Raw genomic sequence first — 27,332 nt, forward strand, 5'->3', positions numbered from 1 at the left:
TCAGCCAGGACAGGGACATGTCACAGACACAGCCCCTGGCCGAAGCAGCCTCATCTGTTGTAGACAAACCCACCCCTAAGAGCTCTGTGCAGGCTGGGATTTGCAAATGCCAAAAGGGCCTGTTGGGCTTTGCTCACAGAAATATCATGGTGAGGGAGGAAGGGGATAACACGCAACCCTGGACAGTCCTTGCTCACAACCAGCCACCCTGTAAGGTGAGACAGAGAATGCCAGAGGCATCGGTAGTTACCAGGAAGCCAAGCTGTGCATACGCCAGGATGAGGACAGTGAACGCAAGCCCTGCGGCAGTCAGCTCCTTCATGGACTTCTGAATGGTTTTCCCAAACACGGACCACTGCCTGACAAAACGCAGCTGCTGGGCAGCCTAGGACCAAGAGAGGATGGTGTTACAACGGGGATCAGAGGCCCAGCTGCAGAGGCTGCTGCAAGATCCTTCCAACACGGCGTGTTACTGCAGAGCCTCCTCCGTGCTGTCCCTGCCCTGGCAGGGGAGCAGACGTTACAGTGCTGCCTGCTCTTGGGCTGCATTTGCAGACTTGCAACGGGAAGGCAGGCAAGTCCTGCACGGACACCGAGTCCACGGGCTCAGGACACATGGGTGTCCAGTGTGATTAATGGGGAGGCCCCAGTATTCTTGCGCTGCCTCTGGCCCCCAGACATTACAGTATCTGCACTGCCTAGAACAGCCCCCATCTGGGGAGGGGGGGGGGGGGTCATAACACCGTTACAATAAACGGAGCAAACTTCAGAACAAGGGCTCCCATTGTGCGCCTCACCGCAACAGCCGTCACGCTGACGGCGGCTGAGTCTGCCCCTTCCCCGTGAGCCGTGGGTGGAGGTGATACAAGAGCCCTGTCAAACTGACCCACACGAGCCCCCATGCACACCTCAGCGCTCGCCTCTTAACTGCTTCACTGCCGCCCAGCAAACTGCGCGTCTGGGGTTGCCTCCCTGCCCGTCCTGCGCTCGCCCAGAGCGCCTCTGAGAATCACCCACATTACAGCCGAACTCTAGCGCTTGTAACCCTGCCATGTTACATATTTCTATTTAACACGTGTCCAGTGCCTGGGCCCCTTGGATTCTTTTAAAGCAGCTACAGTCAACATTTGCTGTCAACCCACGTAGCAGCAGACGCACGTCTTCCTCCTGCCTTTAAAACCTGATCCTCCATCTCTCCCCTCCTTTGACACATTTTTCTTAAGGGTCTTGAGGATCTCCCTAAAATGTCTACAAAACTGAGAAACTCTGGCAGAGCAGAGGAAGCTCTCATCAAGGGGCTCTTTGAATAAAGCGTCCATCAGCCACATTAGGCTGAACTCCCCTCCCCTTCCGCAGCGTGCAGGGAACTGAGGGCTGAGAGAGGCTTTAGCGATTAACTGTTGCAGCAGAGCTGCAGGCGGGTGCGTGGCTCAGGAGCGCCTGGATATCTGAAAGGTTCAGCACTTCTGCCCTGGACAGGAATGTCTGCTGCTGCCGTGTGCTTCTGGCATCACTGCCCGTCACCTCTGTCTTGCTATAGGATCTGGAGGGGGGAGCAGCTCCTTTGAACTTTATCAGTGCCTGGCATGGCAGGGCCATGGTCCTACACTTGATTTTACTTCAGGATCCTTTGCTACCCTTACTCTGGGATCGTGCAGGGAAGGAGACCTGGCGCAGATGCGCCAAGCTCACACCTTGCCCATGTGGCGCTCCCATCCAGCCCTCTCCATACCTGCACAGTCAGGAGGAAGAGGAGGGAGGCAGCCAAGGTGCTGAAGACTGTGTTGAGAAAGGCCACCTGGTAGAAGTTAGTGAAACCCTTGCGGTTGTTGAGGTACTTGAGCCACTGCTGGTCGGCGAGGGTGGCTTGGCTGAGGTGCACCACCACAGTGCAGGTGGTAAGGAGGATGAAGACCCACTGGCCGTAGTTGCCCCACAGGGTGAAGTAGGCCCTGCCTTCCTTCTTGATGGACAGCGACTCGGACACCACGAAGTAGACCACAAACATCATGAGGAAGACCTGGGGGAGGAGCGGAAAGTTTGCCAGGGAAGGACAGGACAGTGCTTGACTGCTGTGCTGCACCGAAGGAGCCCACAGCACCCCAGGACAGCCAGAGCCCAGTGTCCGGGTTCTGCTGCCCTACAGCCTGGGCCCACTGCCCCGAATTTCTCCAGGCCTTCCTCTAGCCCAGCCAGCGCCCCACTTTCTCCTGCCCCAGCAGTGAAACTCCCTGTACTGGGGCCAGTGCAGGGAGCGCCCAGGTGGGAAGGGCAGGGCAGGATCTGCCTACACCTAACCTTCAGCCAGCTGGGGTCTCCAAGGATGCAGAGGTCTCGGCTGGCTCATGTCCTTACTGGGAACAGAAAAACAAAGGCCTCAAGTTTCCACAGTGACAGGAATGAAGCAGAAGGACTGAGACAGAACCAGCAAATGCTCCCTAACAAGGGGAACCTCCTTCTCTGCAGTGGTGGCAAGGATGTTTACTGTGCACAGGCCAGGCCTGGAAGCAGAGTGATGACAGCCATGGGGATAAGTGGCCTCAGGCAGGGGAGCTTTAGTCTGAGGTGACCTATGCTGCGCTGCCAGGAGCCCATGCACCAGGCCCCTGAAGCACCCTGTGAAGTGACCGAGGGAGAACAGGAGCGGAAAGAGGAAGTGCCGCACTGACCATCATGAGGAGCTGCAGTGTGACGCCCCCGCTGAGCCGCAGCAGCGGGAAGGGGCTAATGGTGACAGCAGTCACGGCTTGGCCTGCCCCCAGGAACTCCAGCCGCAGCGTGATGGCAGCATGCAGGTCCACACTGGGGTTATACTGCATCAGCTCCACAAAGACTGCCCGGCTCCTGTGGAGGGGAGAAGAAAGGCTCAGGGTACTGGGACAACATCAGCCCTGGGTTTGGTGCTGCTGTTTTGTAGGATTGCAGATCCTCTTCCCGCTATAACACCCCAGCAGTGCCCATTTAAAATGTGGGTGACAGAAGAACATCTCCTTTGCCCCTGCCACACTTACATGTTGTCGATCCAGGTGTGCTGCTGAAGGAAACTCAGCTGAGCCCTGCTTTCCTCTAGTGAAGCCCCCAGTTCCTGGACATAACCACCGCTATCATAGAAAGAGAGGTAACCCCAGTACCAGACTCTGCAGAGGAAGAGGAGCCAGAGGGTTAGTGCTGAAGATGAAGGACAGAGCAGGACCGCCTGGGAGAAACCACTGTGTGGCAGACTGGGAGTGGGTGTGCACACTGTCTCCCTTCTTCCCAAGCCCCCCTCCACATCCTCAGTCACACCTCCAGAAGTCAAGCCAAACCATCTTCATCAGTGCAAATCCCCTCCATCCTCATGACCGACTGCCCTGGTTTGCCTCATCTCTGGAGCCAGCAGAACCAGAGGTTCATTAATATATATGCCACAGAAGGAAAAAAGGTGCCTCCGTAACATCTGCCTTGTTTCACCCTGATGCCTACACTGTCCATCCTGAGCTATCTGAGGGCACCAGCTTCCTCATTATTTGTTTCACTGGACAAGCTACAGATGTCCATCAATCCACGTTGGTGTTCCCAACCTCAGAACAGCCCCTGGCCCTGTGGTGCCCCAGACTTCAATGAACAAGTGCCCAGGAATAAATCAGAGCAGAAATTAAATGTGATTTATTTTTCACTGTGCTGATAACGCTCAAAACCTGTAACCTACTTTGACAGAAAACTGAGCTACTGCTGCCCTTTGGTCTCTACAGGGTGGCTCAGTTACCTTGTGCTGCAGCTTGTTTCTGCCCTTAAAGTTGCAGGGTTGCACTGTCTGCCCCGGACCCCTGAGAACGGCACCATGCTGCTGCTCAGACAACTCATGGTGACACGTGCATCTCCAGTGAAGTTAGAGTGAGTGGGAACTATGCGACTCCCACCATTCAAACTGCCAGCACAGAGGTCAGCGTGGACGTGTTCAGGGAAGGCCTTTGGCAACTCTATTTATTTACTCTTTGCTGGGCTCAGGGGCTGCAGTTAACATTAGCGAGGTGACAGCTGGGAACCACCTGGGGCACCAAATCAGCTGAAAAGACACAATGCCTTTGGCACAGGGAGCAGAAAGTGTAGGTGAAGGCTGGCAGCCTCTTACCCTGTGAGGTCAGGGGGCGAGTAGGACCATGCAGCTGTCAAATTCCCAGCCGCCCTTTCCCAGCCAGCTGCGTAATCAGCGGTAGAAAAGCTGCGCGAGTCAGTGCAGTTCCTCCCGGCAGCTGTGCCCATCCCGCGGAGCAGGTCCTGAGCGGTGTGATGGCACTCGGCTGAAATGAGACCAACATTGTCATCTTAAAGGGAGCCCAAAGCAGCCAGTACAAATCCGAGCTTTCACACTAATCTCCCTTTTCCCAAGCCCCCCTCCACATCCTCAGTCACACCTCCAGAAGTCAAGCCAAACCATCTTCATCAGTGCAAATCCCCTCCATCCTCATGACCGACTGCCCTGGTTTGTCTCATCTCTGGAGCCAGCAGAACCAGAGGTACATTAATATATACGCCACAGAGGAAAAAAAGGTGCTTCTGTAACATCTGCTGTGCTTCGTTCAGACCCCTCGCTGCATCCAGATCTGGCCATTTCATCCCTCCAGGAAGCGTCATCACCTGCCACACGACAGCAGAGCCCTGGGCCATCGCCAACCTACCTTCTCGCAGCCGGAGCTGGCGCAGCCGGGCTGCCCCCAGTGTGGTACTGTAGCTCTCCTGACCCGACTGGTTGTTGTAGAGAAAAGGGAGGAACACCTGTGACATCCAGACCCAGAACTGATCTGACCTGCAACAAGAGAAAGACGAGAGGCAAAGCTCCTGGGGCAGCTCTGCTAGAGGCAGTCTCTGCATGATCTGAACATTTGTATTTCCTCTTGGATGAAGGAACTGGGTTTTGGACTGGTAACCTGGGCTCCTCTCCTCCCAGGTGTTTGGCCAGCAGGCAGAGGCAGTACTTCCATCCATACTCTACCAGCTGTGCTGAGGTAGGGGTGTCAGGAAAATGGTTATTAGACATGCAAGAACTAGAGGAGACTGAATCCACTCAACACCACGCTGAACCTCCAGTGAAATCCTACAGACCTGGGAGAGACTGAGCAGGTGCCTGATCCCATTGCCTCTTTGGCAGGCAGCACGCAGCCATGAGGAGAGGAGGATTGCTCAGCTCAGCCCCCCTCAGCCCAGGCTCCCTGGGAGGCCAAACTGATTGCACCATGTTTTCTCCTGACAAGTTCCTCTGAAGAAACAAGATGCCCCCAAAGTATCTTTGAGCCTTTGAACTCAAAAATGAGCTTTGAAACAGCTCTGAGCCTGGTCCTTGCTGACCAGTCCTAGGCAGTGCAAAGGAGCTGTCGATGAAGTGCTGTTCCCTGGCATCTGAGCTAGCTTTCCTTTCAGGATCAGTGCCTCACACTGCAAAAAGCATGTGGGATGGAGGAGGTGGGAACTGGATGAGGGATCAGACCAGCAGGTCTGCAGCAGTGCAATGGAAAGGAGATGATTTTTAGAACCAGATTCTACTCTTCCTTTTTACACCACTGTCATGCTAGTAATTCCATTGAGTTCAGTGGAATCATTCCTGATTCATGTTGTGAATCAAAATTTCTACGAGTGTGTGGCATGGACAAGCCAAATTTTATTTGCACAGAACAAATCAAGAGGTCTGTAGTGAGACGGGTGCAAAGACACAATTAATTCCAGGCAGCCATTCTGATATCATTCTGAACGGCTGGAGTTTACAGCAATGTGGAAACTCAACTGGGAAATTTTAATCTAGTTAAACCGTATGTGCAGAGAAAGGAAGGAAAGCCCTTTCCATTTATATGAGATGTTATTTTTGCATCTTTTCAGCTGATTTGGTGCCCCAGGTGGTTCCCAGCTGTCACCTCACTAATGTTAACTGCAACCATTTTCATGATCCTGTATACGGCTAAATCTTATTTAAAGCTGTAGATTTTGCAAATAGAACAAACTTGCATCCTTTTGACCAGATACAGAAAGATAAACATCTGTAATTCACAAAGTCCCTTCCCACTGAGAAGGGCTTAAAAATGCAAAGGAATTAAAGCTCTCAATCCCTACAAGTCCTTCTCTTTTCCAGGGGAGAAGCTGAGCCACAGGGAAAGGAAGGGACCTGCTTGCTGCCATGCAGTACCCTAGTGCTGTTTGTGAGCGCTCCAGCTCCACAGAGGTGTCAGTGCTCTCCACAGAGCTCAGGACCTCTCTCCTGCAAGTGACTGTAGAGCACCATCCCAACAGCCAATTCCACCCAGAACAGGGCAGCCAGAGCCAGACATTTCTGCCTTGCTGTGCCCAATTAACGGCTGAAGGAAGTAAGCCTGCTCACTGACTCCTTGCTGCAGCCCTGCACAGCTTATCTGACTTAAAGCAACATCTTGTCCCTCCCCATCCCCAGGTCCTTTGTGGTTACCTCTTGATTCGGAGGAATTCGTTGCTGCCCAACTGCTGCTTGATGGAGCTCTGCAAAAGGAAGGTCCTGCTGTTGCGGGAGGCATCTCCATAGTTAGTGAGCAGGATCACCAGCAAGAACAACATGTAGATGAGGAAATTCTGGCAAGCAGAGAACAGAAAGGGAGATCGCAGTCAGGGACAGCGGTGGGGTTGGGTCCCAATCCTGCTCCTGCCACAAATCAGTGCTTTCCACCAGTTGCCATGCAGCAGGATTGGGCCTCAAAGAATGCTCTATTTTTTTTTCCTCCCATATGGGAAGCTGTTTAAAATGAAAGCCAGACCACAGGCTCATAACAATATTCTCTTTTCAAGGCAGCCAGCACCACATGTTTCAGTTGATATGCATTGCACAACCTCCCTGTACGAGGTCCTATATGCTGGCAGCTTGGCTTATACAACAGTTATGAGAGTTTCCATCCTTTAAAGGGACATCACTCAGTTAAAAATAACTCAACTCCCTCAAAGTAGGTGTATATCCCCAGCACCAGTGCAGAGGATTAGCACTGAATTATCCATGAAAAGATTGAAATTTCTGCTCCCAAGTGGGGAGTTGTGTTTCACAAGACTCAGCTAATGCATTGTCTTGTGCACTGGTCCAAAGCTGGCATATCCTCCACACTGCAAGCCTTTCTTTAACCTCAAACACCTGAATTACTGCACGCTACAAACATGCTATCTGTTCCAAACTGAGGATGAACAACAATCCCCAGTTCTGCTTTCCAACCACCTCAGATCTCGGAGAACTTCACAGAGAAAATGAATGTCACTATCTGCTTTCTACAGATGGGGGAACCAAGGCAGAGATTGGAGACAAGTGCCTACTAGCTCAGGAGATCACAGACGGATTGGGGGGCCCATACAAAGATGTATCTCAGATCCTGGAGCTAGCACTCTACCGCTGCCTTAGGCGCCATGGGCATCACGAGACACATCTTACCTTCAGCATCTTGTGCAGTAGTTTGACCTTCCTGGCCTCCTCCTTGGCCTGGAAAAGGGCAAATCCCTGCGGAGGTCGGACTTTGCTGATCTTCTCAGAAACATGCTCAACAAATGGATGCTCCACCAAGGTGTCATCTTCCTCTGGGTGCAAGCGCTTGGCAACCAGTGAGAAATAGAGGGCTTCCAGCAAAACCTGGGAGAGGCAAGAAGTGTCACGAGCATGCAGAGAGAGCCAGGCCAGCTGGACTCCCCTTTACAGGACTCCTGCAGGCAGCAGCTCCTGTTTGCCTTTGAGCATGGGCACAGCCAGCCAGCCAGCACAGCACTGCAGCCGAGCACTGCCTTGGAGCAGCTGGACTACCCCTAGAACAAACTGCCACCAGCACTACCTCTCCTGCTGCTGCTAGTGTGCGTCCACTTCACCACCTGCAGGGATATGAAGATGGTGGAGAGAATTCAGTCCACTCAGTGTCCACCATGAGTTGATTAGTATCTGGACAAGCTACTTATTACAGCTAAAGATACAGATGATCCCCAGGGACTTGCTAATCCAGAGTGGAGGGATGCTGGTAGTCACAGGAAACGGCGTGCGTGAGTGTACACGCATGCATGCAGATAATGTGCTTGTGCACTCCCTTACTCTCTCCTTACCTTCAGGGGCTCCCAGACCAAGAAGGATGACAAAAAGCTGAATATCCCTGAGATGAGCCACATGAGGGCAACACTGGAGGAAAAGCCCACACCAATCCAAACAGAGACCCCAGTGGAGGTGGCAAAGAGGAGGAGACTGATGCCATGAGCCAGATAGGAGCACCAGGGTGGCAGCAAGCGCTTCCTGAATGTTTGGTCTGCAACTGAGGAAGGGAAGGAAAACAAGAGTAAATATCACTGCAAAAGGGACCAAATGGGCACAGGAAGGGCTGAGCAATGACTCATCCCAGCAGAGTACTCGCCACCAGTCCTGGGTGAGTTTGGAGGGATTGTCCCAGACATCACACACTAAGTAGCAATGTGGACAGCACGTGAAACACAGCTAGCCTCAGAACAGCAGTTTCGCATATGCAGACAGCACAGAGAGGGCAGGAGGAAGAGATGGGATTTGGAGGATGGAATCTGTTCCCTACTTTTCATCAGAGCCCCAGGAAATCAGGCATGTCCAGGACTGGACTGGCTGGAGGTGCTACCCCCAAGACCCATTAAAAGCCACAGACTTCTGGAGACTGGAGATGCCCTCACAACTGCTGGCCTTTCAGACTGCTAAGCCACCCTGGCCTGCGGCTTGCTCAGACACAGCTTCTTTCATCCACCCATGTGAATAAATGCTGGCATAAAGATACTACAGACATTCATCAAGCAAGAGGAACTGATGGATTTTAACAGACCCAAGAGGATTGCTGCTGTGTCCAATTTTCTGCGCTGCAGCCTGCTCTAGAGAAGCTGTGCCCTGGGAAGCCAAAAGCTCATGCTAAGAGAGCTGACACTTAGCTTCTCCACGGGGCCTGACACCAGAGCACTTATCACCACCCAGACCTTCCCAGGGCATGACAGTCTGCTCCCTGCCTTGTGCAACTCCAGCTGGCTGGCTGTTGTCTCGTATGACCCAGTAGGAGGCATCTCTTCTCCTTTTCTTTGCCTTGTTTGTTGGTTTGAACTTTCATTGGCATTTGACTCCCTTTCCCCTCTAGTTATGTACAAAGACTCTCGCTCTTCCTCCTTAGGAAGGCTGAATGAAATAACTGATGTCTGCAGAGGGCTGCAGAGAGCAGAGCAATGGGGGAAGCAGTGAGTGGAGCTTCCCTAGGGTGTACAGTGGGGGATACCACAGAACGAATGGTGGCCTAGGATTTATTGGGACCCAGGGATCAGAGAGAAGTTGCCCCAAACTGGCAGGAAATAGCAAACATATCCCAAGGAAGACAGCAGCCTCTCCTAAATCTCCTTGTCTATTTATCTTCCTCCCAACTGCTGTTGGGTGTGAAGGCCCCTCTTGTGCACATCCTCAGCCCCCCTTCACCAAGCCCCAATGCTGGACACAGCCCTGCAGCCCTGGTACCTGTCCATGTCGACTTGGCTGATCTGCTCACTTCCCTAGGAGGGGCTGCCACGTTCTGGCCTTTGTCATTCAGCTTCTGCATCATGACGGTCTCAACCTTCTCCCCGAACACACTGGACCTGCCAAGGCAAAGTGGTGCTACCGGTGAGCTGTGCCAGTGCTGCCTCTGCAGTGAGCAGGCCTGTGGCAGGCTGGCTCCAAGGCAGACTGAACTCCAGCACTAACACCAGTACAGCAGCCCTGTGGCCAGTTAGAAGCACTTTCTTCTTCTAATGCAGTGGGCTCAGGCTGTTGGAGTGATTGGACACTCTGTTCTGTGTCTCATGGGAAGCTGGAAGTCCTTCCCCTCCCTGACCCTGCTGCTCTGCACTGGCTATCCAGCAATTAGCTGCCAGCCTATCTGGGCAGAGATTTGGGTCCCAAAGCAGGGTGGCTCTGGGCACAGTGACAGAGCAGAGGTTCAAATCCCCTTCTCCCTTCAGTCAGTGCTGTGAACTGAACCAACATGCTGGTACTTTGTTGGCAGTCTACAAAGCTCCAGAGGCATTTCTTCAGCCAGGGGGATATTCCAGGTGGATCCTGGAGGGGCAGAAAGTGCTCTCCTGGAGCTCTGTCTGTGGGGGCTGCAGGAATCGGGGCCAGCAAGAACACAGTGCTTGAGACAAGGCTGTCCTAGGTATTTGCAATGTCACAAAGCCCAGCTCAGCTCACAGCTGGGAGCAGCAGAGCTGGACGAAGGGCAAGGAACACGAGGCACTGGCTCATCCTGCCTTGTCTGGGAGACTCTGCTCCCCGAATACTTACAGGCCTGAGATCAGATCTGTTTCAGCCCTCATGTATGGCCCTACGTCCTGGGAGTGGGAGATGCCACTAGCTCCATCTGCTAGGATCTGCCGTATCAGATCCTCATCTGGGGAAACAGGAGAGCAAGAACATCAGTGATGGGAGCACAGCACACAATACTGCACCAAGGGACAGTTCTGCCTGCAATCAGCTGCTATTTGTGGAGCTAGGGATGGGAAAAGCCCAGGTGTACATAGTTGTGGGATCCTTCTCCATGGGATGGGCCCATCCTCCCTCCCTGTCTTCTGGCTCCTGTCTACTCCCATTTGGCTGCAGAGCCTGGCATGAAACTGCTGGTGTAGGAGGCCAAGCTCTTCTCCTTCTCCAGTCGTTTACACAGGTCCAGAGACACACCATGGCCTTGAAACCAGTGAAGTGCTGGTTGCTTGCAACATTCAGATTCCCTGGGAACATGTCTCTTTGCTCTTACTTCGCTGGCGGTGTAGTGACCACTCACTTCAGACTAATCCACAACCATCAGGATTTCTGCTTCCCAGACTGAATTCCCCATTAAGAAAATCTGACTCTCCTCCCCTGCCCCTCAAACAGGAGCCAGCAGTGATGGCAACAGGCTCTGCTATTCTGCCTTCTCCAGAGCTGAGCCAGGGCTCCCAGGGACCAGATTGCTCCTCCTGCACCTCCCTGGGGTGTTTACACCCTAGCACAGAGCAACACTGCTCACACACCCACCTGAGGCAGAGAAATATCTAGGCTGCCCTTGGTGAACGCCAAGTGACAAGCTGTCCTCCTCAGTCGCCAGCGGGGCTTCAAGTCCAAGGTGGCGACTGGCCCGGCCTCTCTTCAGCTTCTGAATAGTGTTGCCCATGATGGAGGGGTCACTGAGGAGGTCTGGCCAGCTGAGCAGGGCCTCGCTGGAGGGCCACCGCACAAGGCTGCAGGAAGACAGAAGAATAGTGTGCAACGAGGCATGCATGGGGAACAGGAAGCATGAGAAAGGCAACTGTGTGGTTGTGTAGTCCTCCCCAGAAGGGGAACAGCTGTGGGAGCACAACTCCCAACCTACCAGCATGTCCCTTTATTGTGATCTGCAGAGGACACTGGGTTACTATTCAGATACAGCCTTTGTGGGAACAAAGCTGGTGAGGGCTAGGTTTCCTCAGCTCTCTGGCAACAAATAGTTATCAGCTCTAATAAAATACAGGCAAGCAGCACTCCACACCTGCAGGCAATTGGCCTTTGATGGCCCTCCAGTCTCCCACCCAAAACACAACATAAGCTGTGAAACAGTGTTTCACATTTGCTGGCCTGCAGCACTGGAAAAGGTGAAATGATGTGTGGGAGGCTGAAAGCAGAAAAACCACTGAATTCCTGCTTGCTCTGATTTCCAAAACCTACTTACCTTTTGGAGTCCTCCAGGAACAGATCTGTTTTGGTTTGCTCAGAGAAGGCCTGTGGAGGAAGTGGGAAGTATTTCAGGTACATCACACTGGCTGATGCCCAGTTAAACTAGCAGGCAGTTAACACTGCTGCACTAGGGGTCACTGGAAACCTGGAACCTGAGCTGTTCTTAGCCCTGGGTCCACACCTCCAGGTGCCTCCTGTCCTCCAGGAGATAACATCCAGGCATGCTGTGAAGATCTGTGCTCTCAGATAAAGAGCAATAGCTGGATACCAGCTTGTGCTCAGTACCTGAGGATGGCCTGGAGGGAGATGCGGCAAAAGATGAAGGGCTGTGGCTCTCCCCAGTCACCAGTATTTACAAGTGGCAAATGTGCATCAGTTCTTACACTGACAGCTGCAGACGGGCACTGGGCCCATGCAGGGGACAGGAGGGCTGCAGGGAGCACAGATCCATGCAGCCTGTCCAGCTTTCGGGTGTGAACCAGATTACCTCTGCCCGGAGTCCTGGGAAGGTGAGGAAGGAGCTCTCCAGGATTGAGGAGTCCAGGTAGTTGTCGATCTCCAAGGACTGCTGGTCTGAGTGAGTCAGGGTGTGGTTGATGGAGACCTGCAGGAGACAGAAAGGCTTGAGCAGAGAAGGAATGGGTGGAGGTGACAATGTTGCTGTGGCTCAGAGCCTGCTGCTCAGCTCACTCTCTCATGCTCAACTCACTGCTCTGCTGGGGAGCTCCGCACTTCTAGATGCAGGGCCAAGGGATCCTGGCCTGCACAGCAGGGCTGAGAAAAGGCACATGCAGGTCCTTCCCTGCCTCCCAGACACCTTAGGCACTGTCTTACATTACCACAGCCCAGGCTGTTCCAGGCACAGGCTCCCAGGAAGCTGCATAAGTTCATAACCTCCTGCAAAGCAGGGAGTACTTACAGGAACAACAAATATCAGACACATTTGTGGCTCATCAGTCACTGAGCAGCTGGCTGTGATACTTAATGGGGTTGCCAATTGTGTCTAACTAGTCATTAAATCCCCAGCTAATCCCTTCACAGCTGCATAACCACAGCTCTGCTCAGACAGCTGAATTTGTACCGAGGGCAGGTATTTCATTAGAAACGCTCCAATGAGCATCTCTCTAGCTCCTGCCAACACAGCAAAGGGTCACACCTTTAAATGGCATTTGGGTACCTATTGCATACTGAAATCAAGAGGTAGTAAGTGCCTAAACGGCTTTTAAAATCTGCCCTTTTGGGATCTGTCTGGGCACTGCTAGAATCCAATATCACACAGCACATATCTAAGGGGGTGATCTTTCCCTCTAAGGTCAGGGCTGCTCCCAGCTCAATGGGGAGGCAGAATCTTGCTAAGCACAAGGCTCTGACCATGGTGCAAGGCAGTGCAGAGCAGTGATTAGGAAGGGGCAGAGACCAGCTAGGGAGCTGCTGCACCACAAAGGGCAGAATCTAGCCCTGGCATCACACCTGCTTGGGCAGCCTGCAAATGCTTCTCCTGATTACCTTGCCACGAGCCATCCGGAAGAGAAATAAAATGACCAGGTAGAGAGGATAGACCACCACGCTGGACACCAAACCAACAGCCACTGTGTCTACATTAACAGGGATCAGGTTGGAAACAGCCCCATTGCTGTAGAGAATCAAGAGAGAACAGAGACCAATGTGAGCAGGAGCACTCAGGGTCGCCAGCCAAGCAAGCAGACAAGAGAGCACAAACGGGCGTTTCAGGTGTGCAAAGAGTGCACCAAGCCTAAACCTCAGAACAAATCCAGGTGGGAGCATTTGAAAACACCTTTGCCATGGCGATCCCTGAGGTGGCTGTTACCACACACAGCAAGGCACAGACAAGAACTGAAACACTCTCCTAGGGCAGGCTAAAAGGCAAAAAAGGGGTGTGAGCTGTGCTAACAGAAGACACAGCAAAACCAGGCGAGGAGGAAAGCCCATCAGGCTGTCCATGATCCATATCCTGATCCAAGATTCTTTGGAACAGGGAGGGCAGCCTCAAGGCCACAAGCAAGACACCTATTCTAAGCAGACATAAGGTCCATCCTGCCCTAAGTAATGAAGCACAGGAAGGTCCCCAAGAAGGTAAGGAACTAGCCAGAGCAGGAAGGAACACAGCGCACCTGAGGTGTACGTTCCCCACCACGCCGTACCATACAGCATTGGCACAGAGGAAGAGGAAGATGAGGAGAGAGCAGCAGGTGGCTCTTTGGACACGGGTGAAGCGGCTGCGAGGCGGGCGGTCCCACATGGAGAGCCAGACATGCTTCTCAAAAAAGCCTCGCTGCAGCTCTGCTATGAAGATCCGGGAGAAGCTCCTCAGCTCCGTCTCACCTGAGCACAAAAAGAGAGACTCTCAGGGCCAGCTGCACAGAACAGAGGGGACCTAGCTGGGCCTGGCACGGCCTCTCCTTCCAGGCTGATATTCAAGGGGATGTCCGCACTGCATCTATATTGTGCCTCCTGCACAGCTGGGTCTCTGCCCTGTATTGTACTCTAGCACAAAAGACCCAGTAGAGTGTTTGGCTGCACTAGGTATCAATGCAATGAGGCAGTGTCAGTGTGGAGGGGCCATGGTGTCCCTGCAGAGTCACTCACTGTGGGCCCTTCCCCGGTGCAATGAGAGCTGCCATGCTGCACAGCTGTCCCAGCCCCACACCCCAAGGGCTGAGCACTCACTGGCAGCATAAACCTCCTTCTCCACCATGCCATCATTCTCTTCGCTCTCCACTGACAGCCAGTCATTCACCAGGAAGAAGTAGCTCTTGCTGCTCTGCAGGTCCCGGATGATGATGTGCTGCAGGTACCAAGAGGGGCTCAGTCCTGAAAGCCAAGGGACAAGGAAATGTGTTTCATGTCAGACATTCCCTCCATAAGTCTGCAAAGCCAAGAGGGCAACACAAGGAGAATCCTCAAAGGGGACAACAGCAGTCTCTCTGTAACACTACTGATGAGGATTGCACACTACCCAAGAGAAGGGTGTACTTCTTGTACAGACATTTACAGACACTGCCACAGTGCAAAGCACATTGGACTGCAGGTGTAAGGGCTTACAGCTGACCTGGTCTTCAGACTTCCCTGTAATGGAAACTCCATGTCCTCCCCCAGCAATCTTCCACTGAGCCAGTGGTTCACCATGGTCTCCCACCAGGTTTAGCCCAGGGTGTTAAGCAGTGCTGCTCCTGGCCCAGGTACCAAATGGACCAGAGCCTGGTTCTGAGCCGGGACAAGTGATGACTGCCTCAGCCCCACATGCCTGTTCATGCCTCACCTTTATTGTCATGCCAGATACGGATACGCCAGATGCTCCCCAGACTCCGCTCTGTTGCAATCTGAAACACATCGAGGCTGTTGCGGTGGAAGGCGTTTTCTCCATCCAGATGTCTGTGACCACTCTTATTGTCCACACCATACAGGGCAATCCCCACGTGGGCTGTGGTACCTGGCAGAGTTAAGAGGGCTCAGTTAGGGGAGTCCATCCAAGCAGAAGCTGTAACCCAGCAGCCCTGCCTTCCTACCCCAGACCTGGTACCTGACACAATGGCCCTTTAGAGAGGTCACCTGGAGACCTGGGAGGAAGGAATGTGCTTCTCACTAGCCACCCCACACCCAGAGACAGTGCTACACACAGTCTGGAAGGTAGCTGCTCAGGTTGGCCTGGTGCATGGACCTTGGCATACTCATGGTTTTCCTCTTTGTAGGGGACTGAAGCTAATGCCCTTTGCCTTGCTAACACCCTAATGGGAGGAGATGTTTGTTCTGGATGTTCTTTCCATCAAGTAGTTGAAAGGCTTGTTTTCTTTGACTTCTCTCTGGTATCAGTTGCCAGATGCTCCTCAGTCCACCTGGGCCACCTGGATGGTCCTGGGGGCGGTTTCAGGGCAAAGCTGCTCCCAGTGAAACCAGTGGTTACACCGAGATCAATGGGAGCATGTCTCTGGCAGTGACATGGTAGCACTCCACCTCCATCCTCGCTCAGAGCTCCCACATCCCAGCTGCTCAGATTTCCAAGCTCAGAAATGATGTTTCTAGCAGCTCTGGCTACAATCCCAGCCCCAGACCAGAAAGCCCAGCTTTCTGCCTCCATGCTGCCAGGAAAGGTTCAGATGGAAGAAAAAAGATGGATGCTGGGGGACAGCAAAATGGTCCATGTAGAGGGCCCACAAGGCCTGGATGCTTCTGCAGGAGAGGATCAGAACTGAAGAACAGCTCCTGCCTCTTGGCTGTTCCTGCAACCACAGGCCCAAGTCAGGGTGCTCCTCTCCAGGGCTCTTGGCCTGCCCCATCATCACATGAGTTACTTTGCCACCTTGCAGAACTTGTGTTTGAAAGCTGAGGAAGCCCTGAACTGATTGTCTGCTCAGTGCTCCTCCAAATACACCAGGCCCTGTGGGGGAATGTTTGGTGCATGATGTGCTGATGTGAGGTCTCAGGGGAACTACACTGATGTCACTCTAGGCAATCAAGCATGGAAGCAGTCTATGGACTAACCTGATCCTCTGCCCCAGCCGGTTTTCACCAGGATCTCATATTTGTACAGCCCGTTCTTCCCGCAGAAGGGAATCACCCCCACTCGGTTAATGTCAATCATGTCTAGCTTGTGCACAATCAGTGCAGCCACCGAGTAGGTCACAAAGCAGACAGCACACGTCAGCAGAACGATGTAGTTGAGACCTGGGCCTGGAGCCTAAAAGAAAAGAAACATGCTGAAAGGCACTCTCCTTCTCCAAGAGGATCCCTATCACTCCCCAGGAGTTGTGCCACCCCTTTGCTTGCTATAATCATCAAGCATACATATCATACCACGCACAGAGAGGGGGAGACCTGTCCCCACACAGACTGCATGGTCAGGCCTCACTTGCTCATAGCCCATGCTGAGTGAGCTGCAGCAGCCAACTGAAGTTTGCTGTAGCAGATGCAGACAGCTCTCTGCTCCCACTTACATCACTGACAGAGCTAGAAAGAACTTGAACATCCCTGGGAACCAGAGAGCAGCTGACAGGTGCAAACTCTCTGAAATAAAACAGCACTGGGTGACAGCTGGGAGGAGTGTTTGGCATCTCAGGAAAGAGCTGAACGCACTGCAAGGTGCTCAGAATACAGAATAAAGCTCTCTGCAAAGGTCTGTTTTTAGCATCAGCAGCCAGGTTTCATAATCAAAGGACACAGCCCTTCTGTGAGCTCTGCCCATCTGCAGCTCCTAAAGACACTTAGGTGCTTGTGCTGGTTTCTCAGATAGGCACAGATCAGCCATGATCCATGTTGAACATAAATGCTGATGGGAGCTTAAGATTTCTTCCAGGTGACAAGGGTCTGCTCAGTTTGCCAATGCTGCACTGCCTCTGCTTTGTTTTACTCACAGGGAAGATGAACTGGACAGAGTTTGGGGGGACAAACAGACTGGCCCCGAAAGCGGTGAGGTGCTGGGTTAAGCACACAGCCTGGTCTGGCCTGGTCTCTTCCAGCGGGATGATGCCTTCTGTCTTCCACCGTTTCTCCTGCTCACTGAAGTACTGGCACAGGGAGGTGTACAACCCTAGAGTCACCTCCACTGGGGACCAGCTGAAATGGTTTGTGATGTTGAAGTAATACTTCTGGATGGTGTCATCAGTACTGTAGAAGGGAGAGAAAGCAAAGAGACATTATTAGCCCACCTGCTGAAGGGACACAAACCCCATTCCAACTGAAGTGTGCCCATGGAAAGCACGTTGCTGCGTGGGCAGATAAGCACATGCATGACGGGGAGGAAAAGTCCAGTGAATGGGGTGTAATTTACAGAGCCCTTTGGCTATGCAGAAACTGTGGCACTCTACAAACCTCTTTAATTATTCTTTAATATTTTTATTATTTCAGCACCTGGAAGCCATAGGCACAGGTCAGGAACAGAGCAAAAGCACTATGTTGCACACCCTCTTCTCCTCCACAATGCTGCTGGCTGGCAGCCTTGCACAGCTCTCCCACCCGCTCTTCACTGAGTCCCACTGACCCACATGATACTTCCATAGCAGTTCCATGATTCTTGGCTGAGAGAAGGTTTGTTCATTAGGACGATTAATCCCTCTTTGAGCATCCTGTTACCAAAAGCCATGGAAGCTGTGTCAACTTGCACAACAGTGGCTCCACTCTTGCCCCACCTATTCCCAAGTTGCCTATCATTCTTCTCAGATAATGCCTAGGAATTGTTCATAAATAACATGAAGCATGAACACACACACTCCTGGGAAAGGCAGCAACTGAAGTTACGAGAATGACTGCTCTGATAAAAAAAGACAGCTTTGCTCCAAAACCCAATAGCACAGCAGCAGTGCTTAATGAGCCCCGGCATGCTGGAAGCACCAGGCAAGTAGGGGGGATGAAAGCCCTTGAGGGCACTCATATTCTCTTCATGTTACGCACTGCGAAGATGAGCTCTACAGGGCAGAAGTGCTTTTGTGAAGGTTGCACTGTATTTCAGGAACTGGGCTAACGTGTGTGATGCCTCGACTTAAGAAATGCTTTCATGAGCTGCATGAAGCAATCCCTGTATCTACAACAGGTCAGTGTGAGACCTTTGGGACACAGCCCTGTTAAACATGGGCAACTCTGAGATTGGTAGTGCTTCTGGCACTACCACATGGCCACAGAGGATGAAAGCCTGGCTGGGGAGGTGGCAGGCAACAGTCTCCAGCAACTGCTAGGCAAGTGAGCACAGAGAAGGGCAGCAGGGGGAGACTGATCATTAGGAGAGGCCCTGGGTGAAGTCTTGATACTAACAGGGGATGTGATTTAGTGCTCTAGAAAGGGGAAACCTCCCTCACCTGGATCAGAAAGGCAAATCACAGAGCAATGAACTGCTTCTGCACTAGGGGCAGTTGATGTCTGGGAAGGAAGGAATGCCAGGACAGAAGAGGTGCCAGTGTTGGGGTGTAGAAATGGCAGCTTGCAGGTGCCTGCACAGAAGATCTGTCTCCTCCGAGAAGAGAGGAACACAGTTAATAGCTACAACAGCACCTGCTCTGCAGAGCAACTTGGCATAAGCCATGGTAAGGCCCTGAGCATCCTGCATGCACGTTCATGTGACTGCCTGTGGGTGATAAGGATTACATGAGAGGCTTCACTTACATGGGGGAGGTGAAGAAGGTGTAGAGCTTGTGGTCACTTCCAGCCAGGGCCTCCAGGCCAATTTTCTTAGAGGCACTGCAGTTGTGCTCATTTGGCTCGGGTTCGTGATGGAGATAGGCCATGATGAATGGCTCAGGCTCACTTGCAATGTAGTGCTCTGCATGGGGAGTGGGAGAAAGAACAGAGAGTACTTTATAAACACCAGGGAGAGCTCGATCACACTCCTGCTGCCAGCAGCGGATGCTCAGAGAGGAGCATCCAGAATGCAGAAAGCTGGGAGAGATCCTTAACCAGATTGTACCCTCTCAGTCTGCAGCTGAGAGCATCCCTGAGCAAGTGACTCTGGATACCATTGTACCTGACCCAGAGAGGGACAGGACAAACTCCCTCCAGTGCTAACGTGGCTCACTGAAGGGCCGGGTAAAGCAAAAGATTTCCCAGTGTCAAAATTCATGAGCAAAGATTATACTGGGGACTGAATAATTCCTGTGACAACCAGAACTTTGACTGTGCTGTGTGGAGCTCACTGGCTAGGCCTGACATCTCCTTCTGCATATCAGTTATCTCTCAATGCAACCCTCCTTTGCTGCAGCACCCACCCCTCCTCTCCCATGGGAAAACGAGCATAAAGAGTTGGCGCTGTCTCTGGGCTACCATTCAAGACTCTGTAAGTGAGCCGGAAGTGCAGTCCTGCTTCTCTGTTGTTGCTCTCCATAGTTACAATGAGGTTCACAGATGTTCTTGCTTCAATGACTTCAGTGCCAGCAGAGAGATCATCAGAATCTGTGTTGTTTGATATCATCACTGTGATGGCTTTCTCTGCGTCCAGGCTCCCAATGGGGATCTGCACTCCGTTGTGGGTCTGAAACTCCATGGAGGCTACCTTTGTGGACACAGTGTAGTTGCTGATGTAACCAAATGGGAAAGGATTGGAGTCCACCTGGAACATGACTTGAATGACATCAGTCAGGTTGGAAAGGGTGGTGTTGAAAGCCTGGGGAATGGAGAACTGGCAGTTTGGTGTGTTTTCATAGCAAAGCAAGTTAAAGGGATCAGACCGCTTGCCTGTGGCCTTAATTTCTCCTCCCACCAGCTCAAGGGGCTCTTCATTCAGCACTCGAGACTTCATGAGGATGCGCATCAGGCTGGAAGACAAGTTGTAGGCTTTGGGAGCTAGCAGAAAATTGTGGGAATCACTAAGCAATTCTTGGGGCTTAGATTCTTGTGAAACCGTGTTGACAAGGTGAATTAGGTCACCTGTCAGGAGAGAAGAGCAAACAGAGAAACTGGTAAATCGTACAGTCTAGATAACATCTGACACCTTCCCAAAACAACCAGATAAGTCCTTCCTTACTGCCCTCTCACTGTAACTCAACACTGTGCACATGACTTTCCACACTGGAAGTGTTCAGTAGCCCTCAGCTAAAAACAGAGCTGTCAACTCTTCCTGCAGTCCTTTGACTAATCTATGAAGTTTGGTAGTGAAGACTTAATCACAACAGGCTTTGTTTTCCTCCTTTGAGGTAACTAGAACGGCAGACTGGGAAACAGGGAAGGAATGGATAAATCAAACACGTTACTAAGTTCTTGCAATACGAAGTGCAGAACATTCAGAAACACCTGACAAGCAGTGCAAAGAAGGTGCCTTCTCTTCCTTCAAGAATAACTAGTTGGCAATGCTCACATGGTGTTTATGGGTGCCCCAGTGAAGTCTGGTACCCTCCTCAGATTGCAACCAGGAGGGGAAACATCTGCAAGCCATATCTGTTATTCATTGTTTACTAAAACGGCAATTCCATGAAGTATTGGTGAGGTTATTAACAACTGTTAGATTTGATTGTCCCCAGAGACAGCTGCCAAAGCCAGGACAGCCCTGGAAAAACTGCAGGAAGGATAAAGTACTGGGGCGCCATGCTCCAAATTTTAAATGCAATTTCCCCAACAGCTTGAAGAGGCCTGAGCCAAACCTCTAATGGGACAGGGGAGAACCTACAAAAACTCCCTCAGCTTCTCTAGCCTACTTCTGCCCTGCACCCTGAGCAGGGACCCTGTGCTCTTAGCAGTGTGCAGTCAAAAGTCACCCATCACTGCACAAACAGAACTGACCTGTGATGTTGAGGATGTTGTCAGCGATGCCTGTTGGGGTCACAGTGCCCTGGGTAGTCTCCCCTTGCAGGATGGTCATCATGGTTTCTAGCTTGTTCAGGGTCCTTGTCAGGCATGACTTGCAAACCAGCTCCTTGCTCACCACCTGCAAAGGGAAACATAATCTGATCCAGCAGGAATGCTCTGCGGGAAAAGGGCAGCTGTGGGCAAGTTCAGCTGGCTCAGTCTTGCAAAGACCTGAGCACACTGGTTCAGAAACTAATTACACTCTGAAAGTTAACCCTGCTCTTTCCAGCCCCAGCAGGTGACTGGGGAGACCAGGGCTTCTCTGTTCATACTGAGAGATGTCAAGAATTTGTTGGTGTCTCCAGGACTCCCCCATCCACTTCCTCTCACCCTACAGTTTGCCAGCATACAAGCAGGAATGCCAGGAGTCTGATGGAGGATGCATTAAGGTGGAAAGGGGCAATACAGGGCAGCACATTCAAGTTCCCTGAAGTTCACATGTAAGGATCAAGCACATCTCCTGTGGTTGCATCTCATGAGTACCCCTTTGGGGCCACATACAGCTCCTACTGAAAACAACCAGAAGGAGCCGGGCAGGGCTCCTCCATACGCACACAGTTTACTTCAATGGAAGCAGGATTTGGCCCTAACTGAATCCATTCCAGTGTCCAAATACTCCCAAAAGCTGTGGGAGGGACCCTGCCACTCAGGCGTGATGGATATCCCTCCCTCCGCTCCCAGATGTGTCCAAGAAACAGAATGTTCTAGCCATGGCCTGGAGCTCCCAGCACACTCAAGGGCTGGACAGAGAGACCAAGGCAACACATGGAAGCTGTTACCACAATCCAGCTCCTAGCGCTTATTCATCTTTTTCTTTTAATCATAAGATTCAGACGTGATTCACCATATGTTTTGGTGCAGAATCAAAACAGAGTCTGCAGGTCTAGAATTCCTTCTTTTTTGCTTAAATTTGTAAGCTATGAGAAGTGAGGACATACTAAGTAAATGAGAGTCAGCAAGGCACGGTGAGACAACAAGGAGTTATGGGGAGGAACCATGCAAGCAGAGCTATTACTTAGGAAGTAGAACCTACTAAGAAGCTTGAGATTCTTTTTTTTCCTCGCCAGGAGAAATTCATTCTGATTTTTCCTCTCCCCCATAGGTAAAATCAAAAAATATCAGCACTGGTTGACAATTCTAAAGGAAAGGATATCTGTGAACTCTTTGCTCCTCTCAAACATTTGGGAAATTCTAGATTACCATTTTTTATAAGCTTTTCATTCCAATTCAGAGCACAAACTAATCCTTAAACATCAGCTTTTCCCATGTGACAAAAATTCCATTTCTAGACCTGAGCTTCCACCATGACATCAAGTTGCAGGGCAAGAGCATGTGTGAATGAGAGAAACAAACCGATTTAGCACAGGAATGGGATGTGCAAAATCCCAAATCCCTGAACAAAGGTGAACAGAAAGAAGTGATTTTTGAGGTTCAGAGACTTTAAAGCAGATGAAGAAAGAGCAGAATAGGGACTTTGTGGGTGGGACACAGTAGTTTGTCCATCATTTGACTGACAGCCTGTTCCCACTGAGCAAGGTTGCTGGCCTGGTTACGGAGCCGATAAGCAAGCAAGGCCGGGGTACCTGACTCCAGTCCCAAGAAGCAAAGACTTGGGAGGGTGGGGAAGGAACAGCATGCCAGAGCAGACTGGCTGACCACCAAAACCCAAGCACATTATATAACCGGGCTCTCTTCCCTTTGCCCATCTGACAAAACATATAAAGCCACTCCTAAATCCAACAGACAGCAGCCCCAGCACGTGGAGCTGAAACTGCCGGCTGGCCGGGGAACACAATGCTTCCAATCAGCAAGAGAGCAGAGAAGTGATTCTAATCTTGTACTGCAGAAATAGGGCTGGAAGGAACATCAGTCCTTGGCTTTGTCCTCTGGTCAAGGCAGGCCCAGCTCTACTTGTGTTACTCCTGACAGAGTCCAGCCTGTCCTTGGAGACTCTGCAACTCCCCCAGTAATTTATTCCAGTGCTTCTCTAACTTGCCAAAGCCTTTCTTACAGTCTCCATCTACAAGTTAAGGTACCTACTTGCTAGCAGGCTACCACCCCAGGCCTGGTACGAGAGAAGAAGCACAGAGTTCTTAGGTGGTGTCTTACAGCATGTGAATACATCACTTTATCCATGTTGCCTGCTAGGTTGGTGGTGTGGCAAGGGGCAGAACTGACAACACTGGCACTTAGGAAACCAATACAGAAACCCTAACGATGTCAACAAATGATACGTGTCCTCCTCGTGTGTGTGTGGGAGTGTGTGTGTGTTTGTGTGTGAGAGAGAGAGACAGAAAAGCAGAAGAAGAACTGAAGAGACCTCCCCTGTAATTATTGGCATCTAAATTGCATCTGGAAGAGCAGGAGGCTGGAGGTGGTGATGGGGAACATACCGTGCACTGAGCCAAGGCAGCTGAGATCTGCTGGATATCATCAACCGTGTTCACATTCAGCGAGTTCAGGGTTTCTGTGATATTGTTCCGAGTCCAGGTCCGGAGTTCAAATTCATTCCCAGGGTCAGGTTCCAAAAGCATCGACCGCTCGTACTGAAGGGGACCAAACCAGGTACAGTGAGGAAAGGTATCAGGTTGTTTCAAAGGAAGAGGTGCTGTGCTGAAATCCTCTTTCCTGCACTCTACATCTTCTCTCTGCCCATGCTTCTCCCCAGAGGGTGATCTAATGAGCTGGGTTTTCAGTAGAACTTCCTCATTTTCCCTTCTGTGCTCCAGGCAATTATCTTAACAGCCTTGCACTTGACAGCTAAGTAGTACAGCAGTGTGCAATCCTTACCCAGCTAAGCACAGTACCTGTGTTCAGGGGGAACACCCCTGCCTGGCTTCCAGACATGCAGCAGGTTCTTACAGGGCAGGAAAGCAGGAGTATAGACCAAAATTCTTGCCCTGCCTACAGCAGTGCACATGGAGGGACCAGGGCCCTACTTCAGATATGAGTGAAAGTGAACTTTCATCACCCAGGAGGATGAGGCTCCTGCACTGTGGACTAACAGAACATTGTGTGCAGCCAGGACAGGAACTTTCTACCCGGCGCAGCTCAGCAGTCAGACCAAGGAGGTCTCCTCAGCACCCAGAGCAGCGCCCAGGGAGCGCTATAGGGAGTTGCCCATCCTGCTGAGATGGAGCAGGGGAGGCCTGCTTAGGGGAGGAGTGGGGGAGGTGGAGGAATTTGGTCCAAGATTTCTGTTTCTAAATGCAGTGTTTAGACTTGTGGTTGGCAGTAATGAGGAAAAGCTGGCTGAATATGAGGGCAAAAATGCAGGTTGCATGGGGGACTGCATGGGGGGGCTGCATTGCCTTCTCTAGGGCTCCTGTTTCATTTTGCAACCCTTCTGCTTTCCCTGGCCATTGTGTGTCTGGAGCTCGTTGCTCTTTTTCATGCGCAAAAATAGCTCCAGCCCAACTCCCAGTTTGCATGTACACTGATATACATGAAAAACTGTAGCATTAGTCAGTTCCTCACATCGCTGGACAAAACCTAGCCAAAGAACAGTGCTGGGGGTTGCAAGGGCTTCCGGAGGCCCCTCCGGGGCAGAGACTGGTGCTTTACCTCATTTAAGATGGTGATGAGAGCCAGAGAGTACTCAATGACCTGCTGAGGGTCCCCCTGTTTCACTAAACCCTGGAGCACGGTGTCAGTTTGATTGTAGAGCCAGTGGGAGAGGCTGGGGAACCCCTCAGGTAAGCTGATTTCCATGGAGCTGCCAAGGCAAAGAGGCATTTGGTTTAAATACAGACTATCAAATGGGTCTGAAGGAAAAGGGCAGAATCTGCCTTGTAGCTGGGAAGGAAAAAGAAGGGGGAAACAGGTAGTTAAAGAACAGAGACAACATCACTGATACCTGCTCTGGTACCCAACTTGCACCAGCTGTACATGCCTATGAGAAGAAGCCTGATTCCCCACTGGTCCAACTCTGTGAAGTTGGAAGTGGAGGACACACACGGGCACATTGAGCCCAAAGGAGAAAATCTGGGTTTAGCTTGATGGAGCATAAGGAGCACCTAAAAATCATGGTCAGTGTGCTGGGAGGAGCTACACTACTTTTGGCTTTGTTCCCTGGGGTCTAAGGAGCAGATGGGACACAGATTCTCCTCTGCAGGCACTGCAGGCTGCAGGACTGCACACTCCACCCTGGGATGCCTGGACCACATCTACAGTGAGGGGGGCTGCAAGCTGGCCTTGAGAGGGAGCAGCCATGTAGCTGTGTAAGACAGTGCTGAGACCAGCTCAGGATGCTGTCTGGAGGCCCGAGGGCACTGGGTACCTGTGTGGAGCACATCGGAGACCAAGGAGTGTCTGTAGAACGGATAACGGGGCTTGCATGGGACTGACCCCACTGGGACTCGAGCTGCAATCCCTTCCACCCTATTCAAATGCGTGTGTTCTCCACCTTGGCTACATGAGATCTCCTCTGGCTCTCAGCAGTGAGACACCAGGCCATGCTCAGCACCAGCGCCTGCTGCTGACAACTTTCCTTTGAGGGTTCTTGATGCAGAGAAGATGGCAGAGGACAGAACATGTTGTCAGCATGGGATGGAGCCCTTTAAGATAAATGGCCAGCTGTCATTATTCATTTGGCTCTCAGCAGAAGTCTTTAATCAAAATGCAACCGTTTGCAACTGGTTGAATGCAACAGAAAGGGCAGACATTTACATTTCTTGCTTTACCACCTGTGAGCACTGCTGCTTTGAAAACATACAGAGATCTTCTGAGAAAATGAAACCATGCTGTAAAAAGGAGGAGTCACCAAGAAATTAAGGGGGTGGTCAGGGAAGCAGTAACTGATGGGAAAAAAAGTCTTCCCCTTGAGAGATCATATGCAAAGACTGGAGTTCTCTGCGGCGTCAGCGTCCTGTGCTGAGCCTCCCGTCGCCCTCTTGCCAGCAGCCTCTTCCAAGAGGCAAACGCTTCACCCAGGATCCACTGAGCCCTTCAGGAAAGGGACCCAGTGGTTAAGCCAAAAGACCATGACTCAGGCTTCTAGGCTGGAGCCTGGCACTGGCCTGCTGCATAACCCCAGACAAGCCACCCCAGCCATCCCCGCCATCCCCAGCCTCTGAGAGGGGGCCTTACCAGTTAATGGCCACCACGGTTGCTCCCAGCTGGTCCTGGACAAGCACGGACACAGACACCAGGAAGCCACTCTCGTGAAAGCCTGGGGGCAGGAAGGCGCTGTGCTCAGCACGGCTGCCCTTGTACACACAGAACTCGTGGTAGTGCCCGGCCCTGAGGCGAGATGCCAGGAGGATGTACACCAGCGGGGCCCCCGCGTCCTCCGTGTCTCGCCAGCCTGCAAAACAAAGCCCGTACAGAAGGTCTGACTGGGGACTAAGGGCCTGGTGGAGCTGCAGCCCATGCCCAAGCAAGGCCAGCTTCTCAGCCCAGCAGGCAGAGCTGCCCCTGCACCCTTGTGTCCCCTTCCGTCCCCTGTTCCGCCCCGCACAGCTCAGCCCCGGGCAGTTCACAGCGAGCGCTCCCCGTGGCTCTGCCGGAGAGGCAGGCTGTCCTCACAACTAGGTCAGCTTCATGACTCTGCCAGGGATGTTTTCAGGACCTGCAATGTAAAGCTCTGACCCTGCTTTGAATTTTTCTGATGTTTAGGGGTTTCTGACTGTGCTCTGAGGGGATTTGTGAGAGTTCAGGACCAAAATAAAAATCAGAATAATTTTGCTAGGGCTGAAAGTAGCACTGACCCAAGGCCACAGCCTCTGTAAAGCCCTGCAAAACCTCACGTTAGACTGAGTGCAGCCCTCACGCAGTTCAACATCTCAGGAATGACTGGGTATCGGATATGACCTGCACAAGGTTTCCTTGGGGCTCCCAGGAAATACGGAGAGCTCTGTGGGAGCGAGGCAGCTGGGAAATTCACTGTGCATCTGCCAGCGAGCAACAGTGAAGGAACATGAACTTTGGCTCTGCCAGGGCTCATTACGCTGGTTATAGACCAGTGAGTCTGTATTCTGAGTATTCCATTTCAGCTTAAAAACAATTATTAATAGCTAAAATTCCCATCAGTCCAGAGATGTACAGATTTCATAATTATTCCGGGTAGCTCAAAACATACCAAATGTTACAATCACATCATGCCAAATACATTTCTGCTTTTCCCCTGACTTAAGCTGCACTTTGGTGACCAGCCTCCCAAGAACCACCAGAATTCATCATTTTCTCTGCAGCGTGTCTTACCAGCATTTGTGCACCAGAAAGCATTAATCTGCAACACTAATCATTTGGAGAAATAAGGTTTTCAGAGGCACTTATTCTTTGGCCCAAGGCTATAGGATGTCAGCCAGCCCATTTCTCGAATGTTAGACTGGCTGTTGCTGTCTCTGCAGCTGCTTGAAAAGGTAACTGTGGATGGGAA

The 27,332-nt window shown here is 51.7% G+C and overlaps 1 protein-coding gene across 1 annotated transcript in view; it reads right to left on the bottom strand.

Moving 5' to 3' along the window:
* Window positions 1-27,332, bottom strand: part of PKD1 (polycystin 1, transient receptor potential channel interacting) — a 103,631-nt gene that overhangs the window by 2,149 nt on the left and 74,150 nt on the right. The window contains exons 19-44 of the mRNA XM_067305968.1: window positions 26,042-26,258; window positions 24,518-24,668; window positions 23,347-23,499; window positions 20,888-21,032; window positions 19,436-20,038; window positions 18,782-18,938; window positions 17,041-17,293; window positions 16,172-16,367; window positions 14,952-15,122; window positions 14,360-14,503; window positions 13,804-14,014; window positions 13,178-13,304; window positions 12,159-12,275; window positions 11,667-11,716; window positions 10,997-11,199; window positions 10,268-10,373; window positions 9,464-9,582; window positions 8,062-8,264; window positions 7,409-7,603; window positions 6,431-6,570; window positions 4,659-4,786; window positions 4,112-4,280; window positions 3,012-3,137; window positions 2,670-2,844; window positions 1,733-2,020; window positions 251-385 (exon numbers count right to left, since the gene is read on the bottom strand). Coding sequence (XP_067162069.1) covers window positions 251-385; window positions 1,733-2,020; window positions 2,670-2,844; window positions 3,012-3,137; window positions 4,112-4,280; window positions 4,659-4,786; window positions 6,431-6,570; window positions 7,409-7,603; window positions 8,062-8,264; window positions 9,464-9,582; window positions 10,268-10,373; window positions 10,997-11,199; window positions 11,667-11,716; window positions 12,159-12,275; window positions 13,178-13,304; window positions 13,804-14,014; window positions 14,360-14,503; window positions 14,952-15,122; window positions 16,172-16,367; window positions 17,041-17,293; window positions 18,782-18,938; window positions 19,436-20,038; window positions 20,888-21,032; window positions 23,347-23,499; window positions 24,518-24,668; window positions 26,042-26,258 — 4,682 coding nt within the window. The remainder of the gene's footprint in view (window positions 1-250; window positions 386-1,732; window positions 2,021-2,669; window positions 2,845-3,011; window positions 3,138-4,111; window positions 4,281-4,658; window positions 4,787-6,430; window positions 6,571-7,408; window positions 7,604-8,061; window positions 8,265-9,463; window positions 9,583-10,267; window positions 10,374-10,996; window positions 11,200-11,666; window positions 11,717-12,158; window positions 12,276-13,177; window positions 13,305-13,803; window positions 14,015-14,359; window positions 14,504-14,951; window positions 15,123-16,171; window positions 16,368-17,040; window positions 17,294-18,781; window positions 18,939-19,435; window positions 20,039-20,887; window positions 21,033-23,346; window positions 23,500-24,517; window positions 24,669-26,041; window positions 26,259-27,332) is intronic.

This window comes from Apteryx mantelli, chromosome 16 (assembly GCF_036417845.1).
Source record: "Apteryx mantelli isolate bAptMan1 chromosome 16, bAptMan1.hap1, whole genome shotgun sequence".
Classification (NCBI taxonomy): domain Eukaryota; kingdom Metazoa; phylum Chordata; class Aves; order Apterygiformes; family Apterygidae; genus Apteryx; species Apteryx mantelli.